Source organism: Vanellus vanellus, assembly GCF_965231255.1.
Source record: "Vanellus vanellus genome assembly, chromosome: 9".
NCBI classification, from domain to species: Eukaryota; Metazoa; Chordata; class Aves; order Charadriiformes; family Charadriidae; genus Vanellus; species Vanellus vanellus.
The window spans coordinates 17,957,331-17,979,669 of NC_138914.1; the positions used below are offsets into that span (position 1 = coordinate 17,957,331).

Consider the following 22,339-nt stretch of genomic DNA (forward strand, 5'->3'; position numbering starts at 1 on the left):
AAAACTGTGGGCCTTGTACCAAGTGGTGCCGGAGCTTTCCTGCCTGGCGAGGCGGGTGCGGAACAGAGAATGGTGGTGGTGGGTCCTTGCAGGGATGGTGGTGGGTGGCTCTGGAGGGACTCCAACCTGTTGTGGCTGTCCAGTGCTGGCAGCCTTCAGGTGAAAGCTGGTGGCTTTGCAAGCCAGGTGCCCTCATCACCTTCGCAAGACACAAGGCTCATCCCCATCACCATGGCATCAGAGCTGCAGAGGACGAGCAAGATATGCTGCCCTGCCTGGGCATGGAGGAGCTCGTCCGTGCATTTGGAAGGCGAGCGCCTGCCCTTCCTCTGGTGCCATGCTTGGTGCCATGCCTGCTGCCATGCCCCAGCCTGGTGACCATGCCAAGTCCCTCTCTGCGCTCGCGTGTGCCCCCCGAGCACGTGTCTGGGTCCCAGGGGTGCTAGGAAAGGGCAACTCCCAGCTGCGTTATCCTGATGCCCCATGGATGCTCCAGAGCATCCATGTGCTGGTGGGGAGGAGACGCCTCAGACCTGCTTGTAGGTCTGTCCCCCAAGCCCTGGGCACCTCGGGGCTGAGCTGTCCTGGCAGAAGGACCAAGCTTGGTGCAGCGTGCGGCCATGCTGGGGAGGGCACAGGGCTCGGGGACCCCGGTCCCCCCTTCCTGAGCCCCTGCCGGCTGCTAGGACCCAGCAGCTGTCCCCGTGGGACTGCCACGAGTGCAGGCAGCACAGGCAGCGCAGGCAGCGCCCGGGAGTGACAGCTGGTGCCATCCGCAGCTGGCGGGCTGCAGGCAAACAGGATGACGAGCGGGTGACGGGGCGCGGGGAAGGGGGAGCGTGGCCTTGCGCGGCGGCCGGCAGCCCCTGTTCTGCTGCGGGAGTGACGCCGGAGAGAAGGAACCCCGGCGAGGAGGGGAGCATCACCCACCTTCCCAGGAGCAAAGGTGCGCTGGGTCCCCACCACCCACCCCGGGGTTCCCCCGTGGCCAGAGCAAGGAGCAGGGATGGGGCAGGCGGGTTTGTGCTGACCCTTCTTGGGGCGAGGTGGTGCAGCAGAGGCAGGGGGACAGGGTGTCAGCCTGGCATGGGTGCCCACAGGTCCCAACAGAACCGTCCCTGGCCAGGTTGGGGACAGACCAGGTGCCAGCCCTGGGCTAGGCAGGGTGCTGTGACCTCGCTGGGCATCTCTTCCCTTCTCCAGCATCTCGTGGGGGCTTCAGGTTGTCTCCAGGTTTCTCTGTGGCTCTTCCTCATTTTGGTCCTTTTCCTTCACACCCCGCTCTCTTCCCCAGCAGGCAAGGAGAAGACAGCGGCCATGGTTGTGGAAGGGTTTCCCTCTAAGGGATGCAGGAGAAGAGCCCTTGCTGCCCAGGCACAGGTGCTGCTGGTTTAGCCCTCCATGGGGACGGCGAGCCGAATGGGGCTGAACACCACAGACAGCCTAGAGCCACACTACGTCCTTGAGCAGTCCATTGCCCAGGAGGTGATGGGCCTCCTCTGCATGGTCCTCCTCACCCTCACTGCCCTGGTGGCCAACACCGTGGTGATGGTCGTCATTCTCAAAACCCCCCTTCTCAGGAAGTTCATCTTTGTCTGCCACCTCTGTGTGGTTGACCTCCTTTCTGCCATTTTCCTCATGCCCCTGGGGATCATCTCCAGCTCCTCCTGCTTCAACAGGGTGATCTACAGTATTGCTGAGTGCCAGGCCTTGATATTCTTGAATGTCTGCTTCATCAGTGCCTCCATCCTCACCATCTCCATCATCAGTGTGGAGCGGTACTACTACATTGTCCACCCCATGAGGTATGAGGTCAAGATGACCATCAGGCTGGCAGTGGCCGGAGTCATCTTCATTTGGGTCAAGTCTGTTCTCATCACTGTCTTGGCACTGGTAGGCTGGCCTCAAGGCAACGGGGCCACCAGTGCCAGCCGCTGCACAGTTTACTGGAGCCCTGGGGCCCACAAGAAGGTTTTTGTGATCATCTTCAGCATCGTTTGCTTTGTCTTGCCCACCATCATCATCTTTGCTGTCTACTGCAGTGTCTACCGCGTGGCTCGGATGGCATCCCAGCAGCACGTGCCCGTGCCAGCACAGGCAGCTGCACCGAGACACCGATCTGACTCCATTGCCAGCCAAATGACCATCATCACCACTAGGAACCTGCCACTGCCTAGGCTGATACCAGAGCGCTTTCTGGGAAGCAACAAAGCCATCCTCACTTTGGTCCTCATTGTGGGACAGTTCCTGTGCTGCTGGCTGCCCTTCTTTGCCTTCCACTTGCACTCCTCTGTTGCCGCTGGCACAGCCGGTAGTGGGCACGGGGAGATGGTGGTCACCTGGATTGCCTACTCCTCCTTTGCCATCAATCCCTTCTTCTACGGGCTGCTGAACCGCCAGATCCGGGAGGAGCTGGCCCGGCTCAGGCGCAGCTGTCTCAACCGGCCACTGGGCCAGGAGCTCTGCCTTTCTGTCTCGGAGGCCTCTGTCCAGGAAAACTTCTTGCAGTTCCTTCAGAGAGCGACTTGCACACTGGAGACCCATGCCAGCTGCATCAGCCCCAGCCCCAGGAACAGGCTGGACCAGACCAAGATGGGCTTCCCCATCCCAGGTCAAGTTCCTGAAGAGAGCAGCTGAAGATCAGGGGGTCCTGTCCAACCATGCTGGGCAGGAAGGTGGGCAGGGGACCTGCCAGGGACCCATCGGACCTGCTTGCAGCCAGCCTCTTGGATTTGGAGGGGTCATTGTCTGGGTTTTGTCTCTTCTCTGAGCTTATGGTGAAAGCTAGTTTCTCTGCCTGGAGAAGACAGCGGATCTGGGGAAGCCTCATCTCCCTTCTGCAGGCTGGGATTGTCTCTGGCTCCACCAGCACAGCCCAGTTGTGTGAACGGGCTCTCCATGGGACACAGGAAGCCAAAGAATTCATATGCAGGGGCAGAGAAGGGGGCACCTCCATTTCCGCCACCCCGCTGGGACCACCCTACCTAGGAGCAATGGCCCAGCTAACACCACTAACACCAGTAACACCAGGGCGCCAGGCACCCTGCTGAGCCTGGACGCCCAACGTGGAGCCCTCCGTCCTTGGCTGTTTAACTCCAAACTAATGTCTGGGTGGAGGAGCTCCTGTCACCCGTGGTACTCATCAGGGGAACGGCATCTACGGGGATGGCTCTGTCCATGTCTGTTTTCCCTGCTGCCATGGCAGTATGTGATGCCTGTGGCCATGCCTGGCCGTGCCCTCTGTCCCCCCCAAGCTGGCAGAGGCTGGCCCTCCAGGGAGGGATGCTGGCTGGCCAGAGGTCCGTGCTGGGCTGTTTATGGACACAGCTGCCCAGCTGAAGCCCAGCCAGTGGTGTCATGTGCCAGCCAAACTGGGCTGCCGGCCAGGGGTGCTCCGGGGTGGATGCGGTGGCACAGGGTGGTGGGTGGGCTGTGTGGGGTGCCCCCAGGCAGTGGACAGCCGGAAGGGACCAGGAGCTGCTGTCCCCCTTTAGTCCCATTGCTTCTGCAGGGCTTGGGGTACCCTCCCATGGGGACCTCAGTGCGAGCAAGGGGACTGGACCCTGCTGGGGGGATGCTGGGGGGGGTGGGTACATCACCCCCAGCCCACCCACAAAGGTCCCAGGGATGGTGCTGGCACAGTGGGTTGGAGATCCCCTCCCCGCCCCAGTAATAACTGGTGAGCTGGGGGAGAACTGCCCCATGGCCTCTCAAACTGCCCCATGGCAGGGAGGGGGCCCCAGGAAGGTCCCCAGAGAGACTGGGGCTGAGGGCCAGCACCCCCCTGGCCACAGGGACATCCCTCTGGCCACCGCCCCGTGTCCCCAGGAGCAGCAGCTGCCCCTGGTGTGGGGGAGGTGTCTCCACCCAGGGTGAGGGATATTATTATTTTTTTCTTGTAAATTTTATCTTTTTATTAAACCATTGATAAGTTACAAAGGAGGAAAAAATATAGACTTATATATACAGCATTTCCAAGCCAGCAGGGACCGGCTCTCGGATGGGGTTGCTGGGAGGTGATTGCCCCGGGGTGGCCTGGGGAGGGCCCCCCACCAGAGCCAGGGGACAGGGGACCCCCAGAGAGGCCAGGCAGCCCCTCATCTGGCGGGGCCCGCCTTTTGGGTGCCAGCCAGAGGGTGGGCAGGAGCGGGACGGCAGGGTGGGCAGGGTGAGGGGCAGGAGGCGGAGGTCCCATCCCACCACAGGGCATTGGGAGAAGGGACCCCAGGCCGACAGGGGCAGCCACCTACGCCCCCATCCCAGGGCACGTGGTCCCTGTGCAGGAAAGTCGGGGAGGGGGGCACAGTGCTGCTGGGACGGGCAGCAGGCAGCGGAGCAGCCCTTTCCTCCAGTGGGCATCGCCAATGGGAGGACCATTCCCTTCCCTGGGGTGGGGGGCAAGGGGGTCCACCCCGGGCATGGGGCACCTGGCAGGGGCTGGGGGATAGGGTGGGCAGTAGAGAGGTGTCCCTGGAACAGGGTGGCACCCCAGACCCCCTTGCCCACTTGCCGGCAGGGCTCAGTAGGGTGAGAACTTCTGCCGGTCGGCTTTCTTGGTGCCGTTGGCTGACGAGATCTTGGTCGTGTAGGTGGCAGTGCCGCCGTTGGGACCCGCCATGGAGGACGGGGACAGCGCCAGGAAGGACACCGGCTTCAGGCCAATGAAGTTGGAGAGGGAGATGGTGTAGGGGGTGCCCAGCAGGGCCGGGGGGGCCGGGGCAACAGCGGGCAGCGCCGCACCGGAGCCTGGGGTGAGGGGCTGGGAGAAGCCTACGCCGAGGTCCACAGAGCCAGGGCCTGGTGGCGCCTGGGAGGTAGATTTGGCCGTCTCTAAGCTGGGGAAGCAAGCGAGAAGGATGGGGTGGTGAGGAGCATGGTGGCAGAGTGGGTACCTGGCCTCAACCTGCCCATCTTAGGGTACAGGGACTGCGCGCCCCATCCCTTCCCACACAGGTCTCCATGGAACATCCCAGGCGTCCCACTGGGGAGGGCTGAAAAGCTGGGCCTCCAGCCCTGTGGGGTCTTGGGTCCTGCACCCACCATCTCAGGACCTCAAAGCACCACCCAGCTCATCCTTCCTGAGGATGCTGGGGTGGGGGTATCCCCCAAAAGCTGAGTTGGGGTGCTGGGGAGGTGCCACATATCGCTAGCAGCCAGGGTGTGTCCCACCCCAGGCTGGCACCTACCAGGCTGTGATGAGGTACTGAGCCAGGGTGATGCTGACGGGGGACCCTGTGATGGTTATGTGCCGCTCGCTGGAGCCCTCGGTCTGGTTCCCAATCTTAATGTGGGCGCCCGACATCTGCCGGATCTCGCTGATCTTGCTGCCATGCCGGCCGATGATGCAGCCGATGAGCTGGAAAGGCAGAGACCAGGGTGAGCTGGGAGCAGCCAGAGGAGCCACACCAAGCAGGGAGCTCCCAGGGGGCTCACCCGGCCACCCCCTACGCCTGGGAGGACTGGGGAAACTGAGGCAGGCACCGGGAGGGCAGGGCACTGCTTTCCTTGGGCAGAACCTGCTTTTTGGTCTCACTTAGGCACCCCTGGCTGGCATCGCTGGGCTGCCACAGCCCAAGGCTCTTCCTTGGAATTGGCCAAGCCCTTTCCCACTGCTATGCCTCAGTTTCCCGTTTCTTCCAGCTGCTTTTGATCCAGCAGCCCCTCCTGCTCCTGGGCTCTGGTGGCCCAGGCAGATCCTTCCCTGTGTGGGGTGGTGGGTGCTCGCCCCTACAAAGTGGCTGCGGGGTGGGACACATGGGTGGGGGCAAGCAGTGGTCCCCCCCTTCATCCCCAGGACCCACACGTACGTCATTGGGCACCAGGAACTCCTGGGAGGTGCTCTGGGAGCTGGCATCCAGGCCTGGAGGGAGAAACAGGGGTGTTAGTGGTGGGGAGGGTGGGTCTCCAGCAGCTCCATCCCAACTCCAGCCCTGTGCTGGGACAGTCAGTGGCTCTGGGGACAAATCTGAAGGATCCCTGGGCAGAGGCAGGGAGGATGGGACATAGGCACCAGTCATAATTTGGTGCCGGTGCTCCCCCATTGCAGGGCTGGAGGGTTCTGGTGGGTGCAGGGACCCCGGGAAATCAAGGACAAAGTCGTTCTGGGGGGCAGGTAGCCATGCTGGGGGGGCTGGGACCGGAGAGGGTGCAGGGGAGGGGGACCCCCTCATCAGGTCCAGGTGCCTAGATGGGTCAGGAGGGGCACCCCAAAACCCCAGCCCTGGGGCAGTGCGGGGGTGGGAGATACTCACCTGGCACCATGGAGGGTGCGTGGCCCAGGGAGGCGAAGGGGAGCGTGTGCCCTGACAGCTGCTGCAGCTTCGTCATCTGCCCGGGCAGCAGGAGGAGGAGGAAGAGGAGGAAGGAGGCATTAGGGGTGACGGCAGAGGGTCCCCCACCCTCTCCCGGGGCTGGACGCTGACACCCAGCTCCTCCCAGGACAGGCATCCCCGGCAATGCCTGTCCCAGCGGGCACAGACCCAGTGCCCATGGGAGCGGGAGTGGGCTGCCATGGGGACAGACTCACCTCTGCAGGAGAGACCCCGCTGTACTGGCCCTGCATGGAGAAGCCCTGCAGCGGGAGAAGGAAGGGGCATCAGTGCAGGGCCAGGCAGGGACCCCTGCCTCAGGTCACCCCCTGGGGCAGGGAGGCCACCCCAAGACCACCGGAGCTGCCCCTTGCTGGCAGAGGCTGGGTTCCCCAGCCACCCTGTGCCCCCGGGGGGGGGCTGCAGCCCCTTACCTGGTTGGCAGAGAGCAGGATGGTGCCCAGGGAGAGGCCAGGGTGGTAGGGAATGGTGGCCCCCTTCGGAGGCGACTGGAGAGGGAGGGAAGGAGGTGGAGGGGATGAGAGACTAGGTCAAATGCCCCCACAGCCCCCTCGACACCCTTTACCCCCCACCCACCCTCAAACAAGCTATGCATGGCCACCAGCACCACCGAGGCAAGGTGCTCTTATGGGCTTCCATGCAGGGGGACCCTGGTGCCCAGGTCCAGGTGAGCACGGGAAGGCCCAGGTAGGGGAGGGTGGGCAGCATATGCCACCCCGGGCTGGGCACAGAGCTTGTTGGATACCTCCAGGATGACAGCACAGATCTGCCTCACGCACTGGATGATGGTGTCTGGTACACCTGAGACGGTGACGGCTCGTTCGGTGGAGTTGGGCAGCAGGTCGCCAGCAACCTGCACCTGCGCCCCTGTGCTCTGGGGGAAAAAGGGAGATGTTGGGGTGTCTCGGCCATACCCCATCCCAAGGCTGAGCACCTCACACCTCCCCTGTTCCCTCCTTGGCCCCTGGGGACCTTTGCAGGATCTGCTCCACTCCTGCATCACCTCCCACAGCTCCTGCGGGACTGTGGCAGCCCACACACTGAGGACTCTGTGCCCCCCAAGAAAAAAGGGGAGCCCACACCCAGGGGACGGTTAGCCTCACCTCCCGGATCTCCCGGATCTTAGCTCCTGCCTTGCCGATGAGTGAGCCGCACTGGCTGGCCGGGATGACAAGGCGCAGTGTCACTGGTGCTCTGCCTGCTGCTGCCCCGTCACTCCCTGCTCCCAGGTCCTGCAAGTGAGGGAGTGCAGTGTTGGACCCCCAGGAGCCCACAGGTGTGGAGGCACCCAGCGTGGGGGCTGCCTACCTCCTCCAGCTTGAAGGCGATCATGGAGACAGCGCGGAAGACAGCATCGGTGGAGCCGGTGATGGTGGTGATGCGCTCGGGGCAGGACCCCTCTGAGATGGTGATGCGCGCGCTGCTCTGGGAACGGTGTCACACCCCATCAGGGTGTGTCACACCCCATCGAGGGCCCTGAGCTTGATGTCCCCTTGCCAGGCAAGGGCTCACTGGGGGTTTGATGCCTGCAGATCTGGGCTTTCCCCCTCCCACCTGCCCCAGGCAGCCTTCCCCAGGGTGCAGCCATGTGTCCCCTGGGCCCACTTGGGAATGGGGGGAGCCAGGGCTGGGCACGTGGGAGCCACCAGGTGCAGGCAGGACAGGCAGCAGGACCTGGCAGCCCCCCAGCACACCCTTACCTGCTCTCGTATCCTCTTAACAGTCTCTCCTTTCTGCAGGGAGAGGAACAGGGTGGGTGGTTGGGTCCAGGGGAGCCCGGGGCTGGCAGTGCCCTGGACCCCAAATCTTACCTTGCCGATGATGCTGCCGATCTCCTGCAAAGGCAGAAATAAGGATGGCCCCATCAGCAGGCAGCTCCCTGCCTGCCACATCCCTCCCCTGCCCACAGCCTGGCAGATGGACAATGGGAGGCCCTGCCCCACAGCCACTGGGATACTGGGTGGCTTGCTGGTGACACTGGGGCATGGGAACGGGCCCCTCCTTGGCTTAGGGTGGGGGAACAAATCCTTCTGGGAATGCTGTTCCTGGGGAAATTGGGAGCAAGGGAGGAAAGCAGCATGTGGCAAGGAGCTGGTGCTCCAGCATGGCCCCCCACCCCAGGCATTGCTGACCCCCCTGAGCAGCACTGACACGCCCCCCCCCCCCCGCCATTACCTTGCCGTGCATGAGCATGCGGAGGGTCAGGGTGATGCTGAGCTCTGTCTCCTCGGGGCTGCTGCCGATGCCACTGGCTCCGTCTGGCGATGCCATGGCGGGAGGGCGAGCTGAGCCTGTGGGACACAGCAGTCTCAAGAAAATGGGGAGGCCCCAACTAACCTCCCCCTTCCAATCTGCAGCCTAAAAAGTACCTATGCCTAGGAAGAGGGGAAACTGAGGTAGGGGCAGCACTGTGCCCTCCTCCAGCGGGAGAGGCTTCCATGGCCCCATGGTACCCCACCAGCATCCTACACCCCTTCCAGGAGCTGCCCAAAGGGACCTGCCACCACACGGCTGCCTGGGCCTGCAGGCAGCTGCCTTCACCCTGGCCTGCTCGCGGCCCTTGGCCGGAGCTCGCACTGCACCTTCACAAAGCCAGGAGCTGGATGGATATCAGAGTAGAAAGGGAAAAGTGTAGGGAGCGTGGCTGTGGGATGAGGTTCAGTTTGTAGATGCTTGCTGATGTGCTGGCACATGGAGGGGGGGGGGGGCTGAGGGTGGCCTGGGTGGTCCCACAGGTTGTGCGAGCCTTCCTCCTCCTCCTCCTCTCTTCCCCCTGCCTGTGCGCAGAGCCCCAGGGGAAACTGAGGCAACCTCCCTGATGGGGACCGCCAGCCCTCTGTGAAACACGGTGTGATGCCCAACACAGGATGCTGCTGCACCCTGCCTGCCCCCCCCTCCCAGAGCACCCCAGGGCCCCCCCTGGACCCTGTGCCTGGGGGGATGGGGGCGGTCGGGACCCCGAGGTGCCAGAGTGGGGCTAAGAGGAGGACAATCGCCGTGTGTCCGGGCATGGGTGGGCGGCTGCGGCACCGCTGGCTCCCGGCAAGCTGGGCGATGCCAAGCGGCTTTGAAACAAAGCACCCGTGTTGGGGCTGGGGCCCATGTCTGCAGGCATGGCGGGGGGGAGGGCGGGGGGGGGGGCAGTTATTTTAGGTGTTGGCAGGACTCGCCACCCTTACGGCACATCTCCTGCATCATGGTAACAGGGGTGGGAGGGGGGCAGGTTGATCTCTGCGCCCACTAACTGCTATGGCTTTGCACCCCCGGGGTGGTTTGAGTCCTCCATCTTTCACCGGGGGGCTGGAAAAAGGGGGAAAGATTGGGGAAAGCCTGTGGAAAGGGGGAATATTCCTGTTCCCGACTGAGGAGAGCCTGAAATGCGGGGGAGAGAGGGGGATGTACCCCCCCTGTAACCCCCTCTCCCCGCAGCGTCTGGAGCCAAGCGTGGTGCCGGCGGGGTCCCCCGTCCCCCCGGGGATGAACGGCAGCAGGGACCCGCCGGGGACAAAAGATCCCGCCGAGAAGGACGAGACTGGCGGTGGGGCAGCGGGAGTGGCGGCAGGGCCACGGGTGTCCCCCCCCGCTGCCACAGGCAATGTGGGGGGTGGGCGGGCAGGGGGATGCTCTCCCCCAGGTGAGCCAGGCCGGCAGGGACGCCAAAGGCCCCGCTGATGGGCACGGGCCACCTGCCCTGTCCCCGTCCCACGGCTGGCATGGGGACAGCCGCGAAGCTGGGCACCGCCCGTCCTTCGGGGCACCTTCGGGTGACAAAGGGAGGTGACGGGGAGGGGGGGAAGGGGGGGACAGGAGGAAGCCCCCACCCCGTCCCTGGGGGAACCTCTCTCCGCTCGCCCTCCCGGCCGCCCCGAGCCCCCCCGGCCCCCGCGGGAGCGGGGCTGGCGGGTACCTTTCCGTGCGCCTCGTCCCTCCGCCGCCGGCCACCCCGCTCAGTGCCACATTGTCCCCGGCGGCGCCCAGTGACACCCGGGGCAGGAACAATGAGCCGCTTGACAGGCCAGGGCCAGGCTGGCAGCCCCGGCCCCCACCCCGGTCCACGCCGGGGCCCCCCTCGCTCTTCCCCTCTCCCACATCCCTCCCTCCGGGATCCTATTACAGCGGATAAGAGACACTAAAAGGAACAATGCACCCTGGGTAAGGCCATCTGCCACCGCTGGGGACATTCCTGTCCCCCCCCCGCCCCCCCCCCTCCTTCTTTGGCTCACACATCGTCCCTCTTTGTAATTGCGTTTTGCTTTTTTTTTTTTTTTTTTTTTTTTTTTTTCCTGGAAGCCGATCAGCTGGCAGGGCTGGAGGGCTCAAGGACACCGGAGCGGGCAGGGACAGGGCGGCTGGCACCCCAGGGACCGCTGGCACCCGGGTGTGCTGCTAGGGGGGAGGGCCAGCAGGGCTGGGGGGGAGGAAGGCACCCTTGCATGGGGACCAGGGGCTGCAACAGGGGAGCTAAACTGGGTGGGGGGAAAAGGATGTTCCAGACAGGGGTTCTGCCAGGGCAGGGACTGACTCCTGCGCCCCTGGCACTGCTCAATGTCCCCCCTTTGAATGTCCTGCGCCCACAGACAGGTGCCCCCCCCTTCGTCCCCCACTAAATCCTCCTGGGCCCTGGTGTAAGCAGCTCAAGCCCAGGCAGGCTTGGGGAAGGCGGGAGGGGGGCATGGGGGAGAGGGGGGGCACCCCGCTGCTGGCTCCATCTGTGCCCCCAAGTGCCCGGCGCAGCAGCACTGAAGACAGGGGGTAGGCAGGTGGCGGGCAGGGGGCTTGTCCTCCCGTCTGTCCAGCCAGATGTCTGTCAGTCCTCCCCACCCACCCCACCCCCATCTGTCCATGGCAGCCACTCATTCGGTAAATCCCCCCCCCCGCCTTGCCTCCCCGGGGGCCTGGGCTGCTGCCGCCGCGGGCAGGAGCCTGCCAGGGCTGGCAGGTCCCTTTTAAGCCCCTGTGGATTACCCTGGGCTTGGGTGTGTGCCAGGAGGGGTGGGAGGAGGAAGAAGAGGATGAAGAGGTGGCCGCCAGGCTGGGGACATGGGTGTCACCACCCTGGAGGACCTACCTGTTGCCGGACACAACCCCAGAGCTCCTTGGGGTCCTGCTGGCAGGGATGGGTGGGCTCCATCAGCCTTGCAACTGACACTCACCTACCCACAGGGTAACAACCCCCAAATGTCCCATCCTTCAGTGGCTGCACCTCCCCTGCTGTCACCCCCAAAATGTGTGCAGGATGGTGGCCATGGAGGAAGTGGGGATTGGGGAAGGAGGCGGGAAGGGTGGAAAGAAGCGGGAGGAAGGTGGCAGGAAAGTGGTGGCAGAGCTTGGGGTTTTATTTGGTCCCAAGGGAGAGTGGGTGGGGATGCCAGGCGAGCAGCTGGGTTGGCATAAGGGTGTGTGGGCAGGTGGAGGGTTGGGTGGGCTGCCCACGTCCCCCAGCCCCATGGGTCCCTCCATGTGGCCCGTACTCCTCACTCCAGCTGCTGCAGGAAGGCCAGGAGCCCGCGGTGCCACTCGTTGGGCTTGTCCAGGTAGCAGGCGTGTCCGGCGCCCTGCAGCACCAACACCCGGTGCTCGGGGAGGTGCTGCAGGTTGTTCAGGCTGGCCTGCCCCAACTCCACGTCCTGGTCCCCGTACACGATCAGCGTGGGTGTCTGCAGAGGGGGAACGCACCCTGAGCTGGCCAACGGCACCCAGGCACCCGCTCCTCCTGGCCCGGGACACCCTGGGACCGGGATATAGAGGGGAGACACTTGCCCTTTTCCTCTGCCCACCACAAGGGGAAACTGAGGCTCAGACTCCTGGGTCTCCTAACGTCCCCTCTTTCCCTCCTGCTACCCTACAGTCACGTTTCTTCACCATCACATTCCCCTTTTCCAGCAGCAAGGGGGTTTCTGGCCTATTTGGTCTTTCCCCTGCCCAACCCTGGTGCGAGGGTCCCCTCCTCACCATCCCCTCCCAGTTCCCTGACCTCCCTCAATCTCCCTCCAAGCCGTACTTTGATCTGGGCGTACTGCTCTGCTGTGAATTTTTCGGTGCAGATGGGTGCCACAGGCACATATGCCTTGAGCAGGTGGTTGTGCTGCAAGAGGAAGGGCAGGGAGTACATGCCACTGAGCGATGGGCTGATCACCACAGCTGGACCCAGGCACAGAGCCTCCGAAACTGCTTTCAGGAAAGTCCCCGGTGCTGGCTGGCCCACGGGTGCTGGGGCCACAGCATCCTTCGAGCGCCCCAGCCCTGAACCATGGGAGACAGAAGTTGCCATGTCACACTCTCCGCTGCCTTGTGACAGGGAGAAGCTGGCACAGCAGGATGCCAGGGTTGCCATCCCAGTACCACGACCACAAGCGGCTGTACCGGCTCTCCCCGGCCCCCATCTCGCTCTGGGGCCTTACCCGGCAGGTCGATAGCCACAGCTCGGTAGCCGTTTTCAGCCAGCGTGGCAAGCGTCTGCAGCTGAAGCCAGGTGTCAGAGGAGAAGCGAATGCCATGCAGCAGCAGCACCGTCAGCTTTGGTGCCTGCTGGGCCGGCTCCGCTTGGCGGTAGAAGAGGGTTTGGCCTTCCACCATAACAGTGCTCTCGGTGAGCTGCGGGGCAGCCATGCCTGGGGGGATGGGACAGCCGTTGGGGGTGGGTCGAGAGGTGGAAAGGGGCATGGGGGGCCCAGTGCGGCCTAGCGGAAAAGGGTGACGGGCCTTGTCCCAGCGTCGAGGCCCGGCAGCGGCAGGAAGGCCGGCAGGCTGTGGCGCCTGAGGACACCGCCAGTGGGAAGGGGGGAGGGTGTTACACTGGCATCACCCTCTTTTTAGGGGACACGGGCGGGGGGCCAACCCCGGGGAGGGCGCTCGGGGCCGCCCGCTCGTCCCAGGAGGGTCCCGGGCCCGCCCCTGCCTCAGTTTCCCTGCCCGGCGCTGAGCCGGCGGCCCTTACCTGCTCCTCACCCCCCCCGTGCCGGCCGCCGCTCGCCTCCCGCTCCCCGCCGCAACGCGGGGCTGGGGGTGCCGCGCCCCGGGTCCAAAGGCCGGCGGGGCGGTAGGGGAGGGAAGGCGGGGGCGCAGCGGCAGCACCGCCTCACGCAGCGCAAGGCCCGGGGCGGCCCTGGGAACGGCCGCCGCCCCGCCGGGCCGAGCTCTGCCGAGCGCAGCCGAGCGCTGCCGAGATCTACCGAACCCTAGCCGAACCCTACCCGAGCTCTCCCGAGCCGAGTGGAGCCGAGCGGAGGCGAGCCGAGCCGAGCCGAGCCGAGTGCAGCCGAGCCGAGCCCCGCCGAGCCGAGCCCCGGCCGTTCTCACCCGAGACCTCGGTCCCGGTCCGGTGGGGCCCTGCCGGTATCTCGGTGCGGCGGGCAGGCCCCCGGCTGACTGCCCTCGGGGCCTGCAGCGCCGCGGCCTCCCGCCAGGCGGAGCCCGGTGCCGCGAGCGCGGCGCCGTGAGGGCCGGTGCCGGGGAGAGGGGGGCCGCATGTCCCGGCTGGAGCTGAGGGGCGGCGGGGCCGGCGGCCGGAGCCAGCGGGAGCTCGGGGGGCCGGGGCCGAGCGGGGCTGGCAGCGGGGGGCGCAGGCTGGGCCGCAGCTGAGGGCAGCGCCGTGGTTTGGGTCCTCCTTCCCCCGCAGTCTGGGGCTTCCAGCCCCTCGCTGCCGTTTCCCTTCTCCAGGGGCAGCGGAGATGCTGCTTGCCCGCAGCCGTGTGGGGCTCCTGATCTTCGGGGGGCTCCTCACTCTCCTCGTCTACCTGCTGCTCCCGGACGCCCAGCCTGAGCAGCGCTCGGCAGGCACCCGGCCTGACGAGGGGAAGCGGGGCCATCGGGTGGCCAACGCCACTGTGCGAACCGGGATGGCTGCGGGAGAACCCCCCGTCTTCTACAGGGAGGTTTCCGCAGGGCCCCGGGCCGGCGGCACCACCAGCCCCGGGAGGTGGGTCATCCCGCCGGCTCCTGTGGCGGAGGAAGGTGGGGGGGGGTCAGGCCATGGGGATCGGTCCCAGACGGCCCTCACGACCGCTGGATGCCTGCCGGTACGGCATCTTCCCTGAACCCCTTCCCGCCTGTCTTCCCCACCGCAGGCCCGATGTCCTGTTCCTGCATGGCCAGGCGTTCACCTCCAAGACGTGGGAGGCCTTGGGCACGCTGGCGCTGCTCACCGGAGAAGGCTACCACGCGGTCGCAATAGATCTGCCCGGTAGGACCATGGCACTGTGCTTAAGTTGATCCCTCTGCGCAGCTCCAGTCCCTCACCTCAGCCACTGCTGGGCTCTGGACCCCTTTAAGGAGGGTTCTGGACCTCTTCAGGCAGCTAGCGGTGATCCCTGGGGCAGTGTGCCTGGGATTTGGCTTTCCCCCAGGACGTTGTCCTCTGTGGCCACCCAAACCCTTTGGCCGGGGCTGGCTCGGCGCAGCCGGCAAGTGGCTGTGGTTGTACAACCACCAGGGCCTGATCGGGTGCCTGTTTTTTGGCAAGCCAGCTGAGCCTCGGGGGGAGGGACCATTGGAGGCTGCACAATCCCCCCTGCCCTGTGCCCACTGCATGCCCTCTGCCCCATGCCAGGCTATGGGGATTCACCCCCGGCGGAGATGGTGACCACGGTGCAGGGCCGGGTGGCCTTCCTGGACCATGTCCTGCAGAAGCTGGGCATGCGAAGGCCTGTCCTCGTCAGTCCGTCCATGAGCGGCCGCTTTTCCCTACCTTTCCTCCTGGCACGGGGGGACCGGCTGGCCGGCTTCGTGCCCATTGCACCTGTGGGCACCAAGGACTACGCTGCTGAGCAGTACCGGCAGGTCCAGGTGAGGTGGCTTGTTGGGCTCCTGGGTGCTGGCAAGCCTCGTGGGCCACTTGGCTATAGAGTGGCATGGAGGATGGCCCTGTTTTGGGGTGAGTGAGGGGGGACCTGTCCCCCCCTGGCTCATGGGGGGGGCTGGCACGTGCCTTCCTTTGGCTTTGCAGTCCCCGTGGTGACAGGTGGAGGTGGGCACTGCCCGGGGGGGGGCTTGGTGACCATTTTCCCCTCTGATAACCGCTCTGGTTTTCTCTCTGCCCTTACCCAAGACGCCAACCCTGATCCTGTATGGTGACCGTGACACGAGCCTGGGTCACCAGGCCCTGCAGAGCCTCCGACACCTTCCCAGGCACCAGGTGGCCGTGGTGCCTGGCGCTGGCCATGCTTGCTACCTGGACAAGCCAGAGGACTTCCACCGAGCCCTGCTAGGCTTCCTGCGCCAGCTGAAGTGAGCGCCACCTCGTTCCCTGCTGAGCAGAAGATGGGGGGACACCGGGGTGTCCCCAGGGACGGGGAAGCACAGGCAGCTGGCATGAGGGGTGGCCGATCTCTTTTGGGGTGTCCCCAGGGTGGCGGGGGTAGGACACCGAGGGTGTCCCTTGTCTGTTACGAGGCCAATAAACTGATGCTGCTCTGGTTTCTGCCTGTGTCCCTCTCCAAGCGCTGCGGAGCTCCCCGGGTTCCAGCCCCATCTCTCTGCCTCTAGTGTGGGGCGGGAGGGTCCCCTGCCTGTCCCCTGCCTGTCCCCTGCCCACCCTGAGCCCCCTGCCTGCTTCCTGCCCCCCGCCTTCAGCCCGTCCTGTGCCCCCCAGCTCCACCCCTGCCCATCGCCCGCCCGCTGCCGGCGGCGGGGCGGGCCGGGGCGGAGCGGAGCGGGGCCGAGCGGGCGGAGCGGGGCCGGGCAGGCGCCGGCGGCCGAGAGCAGCGCGGAGGTAGGGCCGGGGCGGGCGGGGGTCCGGGGAGCGGGGAGGGGGGTTGCCCCGCTGCCTTCGTTCCCCCCGCTCCCCTCGCCACGGTACCCTGCACCCCCCTGCTCCCCAATAATGCAACTGCTGCACCTCTGCCCGTGCAGTCCCATGCACCCCCCTGCGCCCCTAACCACGGTATGCTGCCCCCCCACTTGCACCCACAGTACCCCTGCACCTCTGCCCACGGTACCCTGCACTCCCCACAACCCTAACTATGGTGCTCCTGCACCCCGCTATGGCCCCTCCCTGCACCCCACTCATAGTACCCCTATACCCCACTTGTGCCCCTTTGCACCCCTAGTCGCCATACCCCTCACCCCCCTGCACCCCTAACCAGAGTCCCCCCCACACCTCTCTCGTAGCCCCTCTGCCCCCCTACTCCCGTAGCACCCCCCAGTGTGCCCCTTCACCCCTCCTGCTGCACCCCCATGTGCCTCTGAGCATCCCGCATGGTCCTGCTTCCCCTGGCCTGCCCCCCGTTCCTTACCTACACCAGCTTCTCACCCTGCTTGCCTGCACTCCCCCACATCCCCCTGGACCCCCAACCTCTGGCTAAACTTGACCACTGCATCCCCTTGCCCCATACACCCTTCTTCCCCCATAACCCCTTTCCCCACCTTGTTGCCCCCCTTTCCTCCCTACTAGCCCCCCACACCCCAGCTAGCCCTACCCTGCAGCTTACCCCTTGCCCCACGCCTGGGCATCACAGCTTGCCCTGGCACTGCATTTGGGACAGAAACACGCTCTTTTGGGGGACGATGAAAGGATGGCGTGGGGGCTACACCCCATCCTGCCCCCGTACCCAAGTGAGGGGGACTTCTCCCATGGTGGCAACTTCCCAGGACTTGCACTGGGGAGACCTTTGTCCCATCCTGCTTTGGTTTCTGTGACGACCGAGTTTGCTGGCGGACTTTGGAGGGGCCAGTGGGTGATTAACCATCTTCCCGCTCGTCCCCCAGACCTTTGCAGCCCTGGTCCCCAGCCTGACATGGCACCCGGGAAGCCCGGGAAGAGCACGGGGGCCTCAGAGGACCCCTCAGTTACGCTGTTCCGGGAGTACCTGAGGATCGACACTGTCCACCCCAAACCTGACTATGGTGAGGATGGTGGGGATGGGATGGGGAGCAGTGCGGGGATTCGGCAACGAGGCTTTGCAGCTCTGGTCTTTGGACTTGGGTGCCTGAGTCCTCGGCCGGGGCTGTTTTGATCGTGTTGTTAAGGAGCGGACACGTTTGTGCCTTATCTCTACTGGCACCTTTGGTTGGGGCAGGGACACCTCGAGTGCACCCAGAGCTGCCGTTTTCTTCCTCCAGCCCCATGCCCCCGGGCCCCCCCCTTTCCACACCGCCGGCTCTGGGACAGATGCTTGTGGTAACCTTGTGTAGATCAACTTCCGTTAACGTTTCTATCCTCCCAAAGTACATCAAGATTTTTTTATTGCTAAGGAGCTCCTAAAACTGCTATGGAGGACTGTCCCCCCTGAACTCACCCTCTTTATTTTTTATTTTTTCGTGTTCCCCTAGTCCTTGCCCCAAAGAGAAGGTGATGAGCTACTCCTGTCCCTGCTCCTGGCCACCTCTTGTGCCCAGGACCGCCATCACCTACCCTTTCTGGTCAGCTCTTTCCTTGGCCTGGGACCCCCCAGAGAGCCTTGGGGTCCCCGGGGGGGAGGGTTGTGGCAAGACGGGAGGGAGATACTGACATAACTCCAGGCATCCCCGCTCCTCCCCAGATGCGGCCATCCGGTTTCTGGAGCGTGTCGGCACCGACCTGGGCTTGGCTTGCCAGAAAGTGGAGGTGAGCGAGGCGAGGAGCAGTCCCCAATCCATCCATCCATCCATTGCTACCTCCCTCCCTCCCTCCTTCCCCAGGTCCTTAGTGACCAGGCTCTTCCCCTTCCTGCTGCCCTGGAGACAGGCAGGAGTGAATCCCCTCTGCCTGTAATCCTCTGCTGACCTCAGCCCTTTCCTTTAAGCCTCTATTCGGGCTGGTCCCCGCTGACCTTTGCAGCCGCCTGTGCTATGATTAGCCGAGGACCTGGCAGGGTCACGTTGGCTGGGGACGTCCCTCCTGCTGGGCACCGACTGTCCCAGGGGACTCCCGGGCACCAGGGGAAAGACACTGGGTTCATCTCCCCTCCTCCATCTGAGTTGCAGCCAGGAACTCGCACCAGCGCCCGGGCTCCGTCTGGCTGCGGGAGGGTGCGGGCATGCCTGCTCCTGCTGCCTGCCCTCTCCCAGCGGAGTGAGGGGTGACCTGCCAAGTGGCGTCAAGAAACTTTTCCCAGGCTGATGCTTTCTGCCTCCAGCCCGCCAGTCCCCAGCCGGGACCCCCGGTGACGTCCTGCCCTCTCCCCGCAGGTTTGCCAAGGCTGCGTGGTGCTGATCCTGACGTGGCCGGGCACGAACCCCCGCCTGCGCTCCGTCCTCCTCAACTCCCACACCGACGTCGTGCCTGTCTTCGAGGTGCTGGGACGGGGCGAGGGGTGGGATGGGGCATGGTGGGGAGGACTGGGGGTGGCAGGTGAGTGAGAGCTGGTGCCCGCCGTGCCCCTCTGCCATCACGGCCGCTGTTCCTTGCAGGAGCACTGGACCTACCCACCCTTCGAGGCTGTTAAGGACTCGCAAGGCAACATCTACGCCCGGGGTGCCCAGGACATGAAGTGTGTCTCCATCCAGTGAGTGGAGGGCTCTGCACCCGCTGGGTGGGCATGGCACAGGGATGCCTCTGAGTGATGCAGGACAGGATGCCACCATCCTCAGGGTCCCTGGGGATGAGGGTGCCACCGCTTGACCCCCCCCGGGGTGGCTCAGAGCACACCAGCCCCTCTCTTCCATGGCACCACCTTCTCCCCACAGGTACCTCGAGGCCATCCGGAGGCTGAAGGCAGAGGGAAAGTGTTTCGCCCGCACCATCCACCTCACCTTTGTGCCTGGTGAGTCCCCAGGGTGTCCCCTCTCCGGGGGTACCGGAGCTGGGTGATGCTCTGAATTTCCCCATGGCATGCGAGCTGGGCACCCAACTGCCAGCCTGTCCGGATTTTGGGCTCCCCTAGCTTGGGGCTGGAGGGGTTTCCATGTCCAAGGACATCAGGTGCACTAGTGGCACTCAGGCTGGCAGGGAAGGAGGACCAGGGGGTGGTGGGCTGGGGGACACCCCAGTTTTTCCTCCATGCCAAGCTCTCCCCCACAGACGAGGAGATGGGTGGACACAAGGGCATGGAGATGTTCGTGCAGCGCCCCGAGTTCAGAGCACTCAACGTGGGCTTTGCCCTGGACGAGGGTGAGTGGTGGCAGGGTTGGCACGGGGACGTGCCTCCTCTTGGCACGCATCCCTCTGCCTGTTGGCATCACCCCCCAGGCACTGGCACCTATCACAGCTTCCAGGGTCCCCCCTGGGGGCTCCTTCCCCTGGGAGGTGGCCCGCACAGTGCTAGCCTGGAGGGGAAATGCTGCCAGGGCAGAGCAGAGGGGAGCGCGTCGTGGCATCCCTATGCCCCGCTGACCCCCCGTCTGTGCCCACTGCAGGCCTGGCCAGCCCGTCCGACACCTTCAGTGTCTTCTACGGCGAAAAAAGCCCGTGGTGTGAGTAACTGCGTGTCCACCGCCCTGTGCCTGGCTGTGCCGGGTGCTGCGGCAGCGATGCCCCCGCAACCTTTCTGCTCAACGCCCCCCTCTCCCCCCACTGCCACAGGGATAAAGGTGAAGTGTGTGGGCAGCCCCGGGCACGGGTCCCGCTTCATCAGCAACACGGCGGCCGAGAAGTTGGTAAGAGAGGGGGTACGCCCTGTGCAGCCCCCCATGCCCACCCTGGGGCTGCCAGGTGCCACCCCGCAGGGCTGGTCCTCACCCCGCTGCCCTTCCCTCCCCAGCACAAAGTCATCAACTCCTTCCTGGCCTTCAGGGAGAGCGAGAAGCAGAGGTAGGAGACGGGCAATGGGATGGTGGTGGCTTCAGTTTGGTCCATGGAGGGGGTCCTTGGGATCCCAAGCCAGGCTCTGATCCGGCACCACCGCCCCGTGCCTCAGTTTCCCCGTTTGGGGGTGGCAGCGGGGTGGGGGAGCACTTCCCCTCCTCCCCGGGTGGTGGAGGGTGACTCTCCCTTGCGTCCCCCGAGGCTCAAGTCCGACTCAAGCCTGACCCTAGGGGATGTCACCTCGCTTAACCTGACCATGCTGGAGGGGGGCGTCTCCTTCAACGTGGTGCCGTCTGAGATGGCGGCCGGCTTCGACATCCGCATCCCACCCACCGTGGACCTGAAGGTGGGTGCTACATCGTCCCCACCCAGGCGGGGAACGTGTCGGGGGGTACCCCGCTCATACCCCTCCTCTGGCCTCTGCTGCAGGCCTTTGAGGAACAGGTAGCTGCGTGGTGCCGGGGTGCCGGGGACGGCGTCACCTATGAGTTTCACCAGGTGAGGGGTCTCGGCCACCTGGGCACATTGTGCCCGTCCCTCTTCTGCCATGTGCCCACCACCCTGCCCCTCACCTGCCCTCTCCCTCCGTCAGAAATACATGGACCAACATGTCACCTCCACCGAGGAGTCGGACCCGTGGTGGAAAGCCTTCAGTGGGGTCTGCAGGGACATGTGAGTAGCATCCCCAGGAAGGGCAGGACCCTGGTGGGGACATCCTCTGGTGGGAGCCAGAGTGTTCCTGGGGGTCTCTGGGGTCATGGCAGGGGTTGGGAGGAGATGCTCCATACCATGCCAGGGCATCTCCCTGTGAACCCCAAAGGGACGGGATGGAGTGTCCTGCAGGGCTCAGGGACCTTCCGGGGGTCATCTCTTTGCCTGTGGGGTGGCAGGGGGACAGAGGACCTGGCTGCCCCCGTGCCCATGCTGACGCAGGCTCTCGCTTGTCAGGAAGCTGCAGCTCAAGCTCGAGATCTTCCCAGCTGCCACCGACAGCCGCTATATCCGAGCGGTGAGTGCGATGCCCACCCGGGGTGAGACCTGCAGCCCTACACTGGAGCCATGCCCAGGTGGGGGGGGGGGGGGGGCAGGCGGTGCCTGTCCCATCCTCATCCTCACCCCGTACCACCCCCCATCTGCAGGCAGGACACCCTGCCATCGGCTTCTCACCCATGAACCGCACCCCGGTGCTGCTCCACGACCACAACGAGTTCCTCAACGAGCAAGTCTTCCTGCGGGGCATCGACATCTACGCCCGCCTCCTGCCCGCCCTGGCATCGGTGCCACCGCTGCCCATCGAGGCCTGAGCCGGGAGGGAGGGTGTGTGTGTCCGGGGGGCAGCGAGGGGCAGGGCAGGGGGTGCCAAGCAGCGGGACGCAAGGATTTAAAAAAGGGGGCACAGCAAATGCGTGCCAGGGACCCAGATGGCATCATGCCACCTTGCCTGTGCTCAGGGCTGGCCTGACGGTGACGCCTGTGCCGAGGGTCCTGGCTGTGCCCTTGGAAGCTGGGTCCCAGCCACCCCCTGCCCCCATGGGGGTTGTGTCCCCCTTGCCCAGGTGCCACCAGAGCCCCGTGCCTGAGTGCCTCCTGCCTTTCCCAGTGTCAGCCATGCCACCCCCCTGTCCCTGTGCCAACTCCGGCTGCGCTGGCTGTGGGGTAAGGGGCTGCCCAGTGCCCCGCTCTGCCTGCCCGTGCCTCGTCCCACCTCCCTGCCTGCTTGCTGGGGGAGCTGGGACCAGTGCCCCCCATCCTCCCCGTGCAAGTCAATAAATCTCCTTGGTAAGCACGGCCAGGAGCAGGGAGGGGATCTGTCTGTCTGTGCGTGGCACTGCCCGTGGGGTCTCGGGGAGACCAGGCACCGTGGATTTCCTTGGCGCGGTGGGGTCTGCTGGAGCGCTCCCCACTCCCCTGGGTTGGTCGGGCTGCGGGACGGCGCTGCGGGCAGGGTCCTGCCCGGGCAGGCTGTGGGGCTGCTCCTCGGGAGCCTCTGCTCCAGATCAACCTCAGGGTGCTGGGGGGGGGTGGTGGTGGGAACAGCCAGCGGTGCTAGGGTTCATGCTGCTCCATCCCTCCCATCAGCTCCTGCCGCGGTGCTGCTTCCCCAAACCCTCGGGTCCGGGCAGGTAGCGTGCAGGTCGGGGCAGGCAGTCTCCACTTATCTCCAGCTGCCTGTGGGCTGCATCTCCTCCTTGCTCTTACCCCACTCAGTGCTGCTCCCCAGCGCCCAGGGGTGCTGGATCTGTCCCAGAGCCCCTCTGTGCCACCCGCCCCTATGGTCTTCCCTGGGGAAATTAGGGCCACAGGCCAGCCGAGGGCTCGCTGAGCCAAATTGGGGTGGGTTCACCCCTGT

At 65.1% G+C, this 22,339-nt stretch overlaps 5 protein-coding genes across 6 annotated transcripts; 3 read left to right on the forward strand and 2 right to left on the reverse strand.

The window, feature by feature from the left end:
• Nucleotides 1-1,401: 1,401 nt before the first annotated feature.
• On the forward strand, nucleotides 1,402-2,637 carry LOC309675598 (putative G-protein coupled receptor; the record flags this gene model as incomplete). The annotated part of the gene is made up of 1 exon (XM_082487924.1): nucleotides 1,402-2,637. One exon carries the CDS (start codon nucleotides 1,402-1,404, stop codon nucleotides 2,635-2,637), a length of 1,236 nt encoding a protein of 411 aa, XP_082344050.1.
• A 1,308-nt stretch (nucleotides 2,638-3,945) lies between these two features.
• Nucleotides 3,946-13,421, reverse strand: PCBP4 (poly(rC) binding protein 4). The gene is made up of 13 exons (XM_082487654.1): nucleotides 13,267-13,421; nucleotides 8,505-8,620; nucleotides 8,141-8,164; nucleotides 8,030-8,062; nucleotides 7,638-7,754; nucleotides 7,433-7,561; nucleotides 7,075-7,203; nucleotides 6,743-6,817; nucleotides 6,527-6,571; nucleotides 6,252-6,327; nucleotides 5,808-5,860; nucleotides 5,187-5,356; nucleotides 3,946-4,835 (listed from the first exon to the last, which is right to left on the reverse strand). The coding sequence occupies exons 2-13, from the start codon at nucleotides 8,598-8,600 to the stop codon at nucleotides 4,520-4,522; spliced, it is 1,263 nt and encodes a 420-aa protein (XP_082343780.1). The 5' UTR covers nucleotides 8,601-8,620; nucleotides 13,267-13,421; the 3' UTR covers nucleotides 3,946-4,519.
• Nucleotides 11,555-13,584, reverse strand: LOC309675352 (putative protein-lysine deacylase ABHD14B). The gene is made up of 4 exons (XM_082487653.1): nucleotides 13,523-13,584; nucleotides 12,731-12,940; nucleotides 12,331-12,572; nucleotides 11,555-11,986 (listed from the first exon to the last, which is right to left on the reverse strand). Exons 2-4 carry the CDS (start codon nucleotides 12,936-12,938, stop codon nucleotides 11,804-11,806), a joined length of 633 nt encoding a protein of 210 aa, XP_082343779.1. The 5' UTR covers nucleotides 12,939-12,940; nucleotides 13,523-13,584; the 3' UTR covers nucleotides 11,555-11,803.
• A 272-nt stretch (nucleotides 13,585-13,856) lies between these two features.
• Nucleotides 13,857-15,744, forward strand: ABHD14A (abhydrolase domain containing 14A). The gene is made up of 4 exons (XM_082487673.1): nucleotides 13,857-14,247; nucleotides 14,396-14,511; nucleotides 14,878-15,113; nucleotides 15,376-15,744. The coding sequence occupies exons 1-4, from the start codon at nucleotides 14,000-14,002 to the stop codon at nucleotides 15,556-15,558; spliced, it is 783 nt and encodes a 260-aa protein (XP_082343799.1). The 5' UTR covers nucleotides 13,857-13,999; the 3' UTR covers nucleotides 15,559-15,744.
• Nucleotides 15,745-15,994: 250 nt separating this feature from the next.
• LOC309675399 (aminoacylase-1-like) lies at nucleotides 15,995-21,772 on the forward strand. 2 transcript variants are annotated; one of them, XM_082487709.1, is made up of 15 exons: nucleotides 15,995-16,038; nucleotides 17,034-17,171; nucleotides 17,807-17,871; nucleotides 18,435-18,539; nucleotides 18,657-18,751; nucleotides 18,933-19,009; nucleotides 19,267-19,356; nucleotides 19,602-19,658; nucleotides 19,768-19,841; nucleotides 19,946-19,995; nucleotides 20,191-20,335; nucleotides 20,419-20,487; nucleotides 20,582-20,661; nucleotides 20,938-20,998; nucleotides 21,129-21,772. In XM_082487709.1, the coding sequence occupies exons 2-15, from the start codon at nucleotides 17,063-17,065 to the stop codon at nucleotides 21,291-21,293; spliced, it is 1,242 nt and encodes a 413-aa protein (XP_082343835.1). In that variant the 5' UTR covers nucleotides 15,995-16,038; nucleotides 17,034-17,062; the 3' UTR covers nucleotides 21,294-21,772. The 2 variants fall into 2 exon arrangements, with proteins under 2 accessions (XP_082343835.1, XP_082343836.1); XM_082487710.1 differs by lacking the exons at nucleotides 15,995-16,038; nucleotides 17,807-17,871 and having other exon boundaries at nucleotides 17,090-17,171.
• The last annotated feature ends 567 nt before the right edge of the window (nucleotides 21,773-22,339 follow it).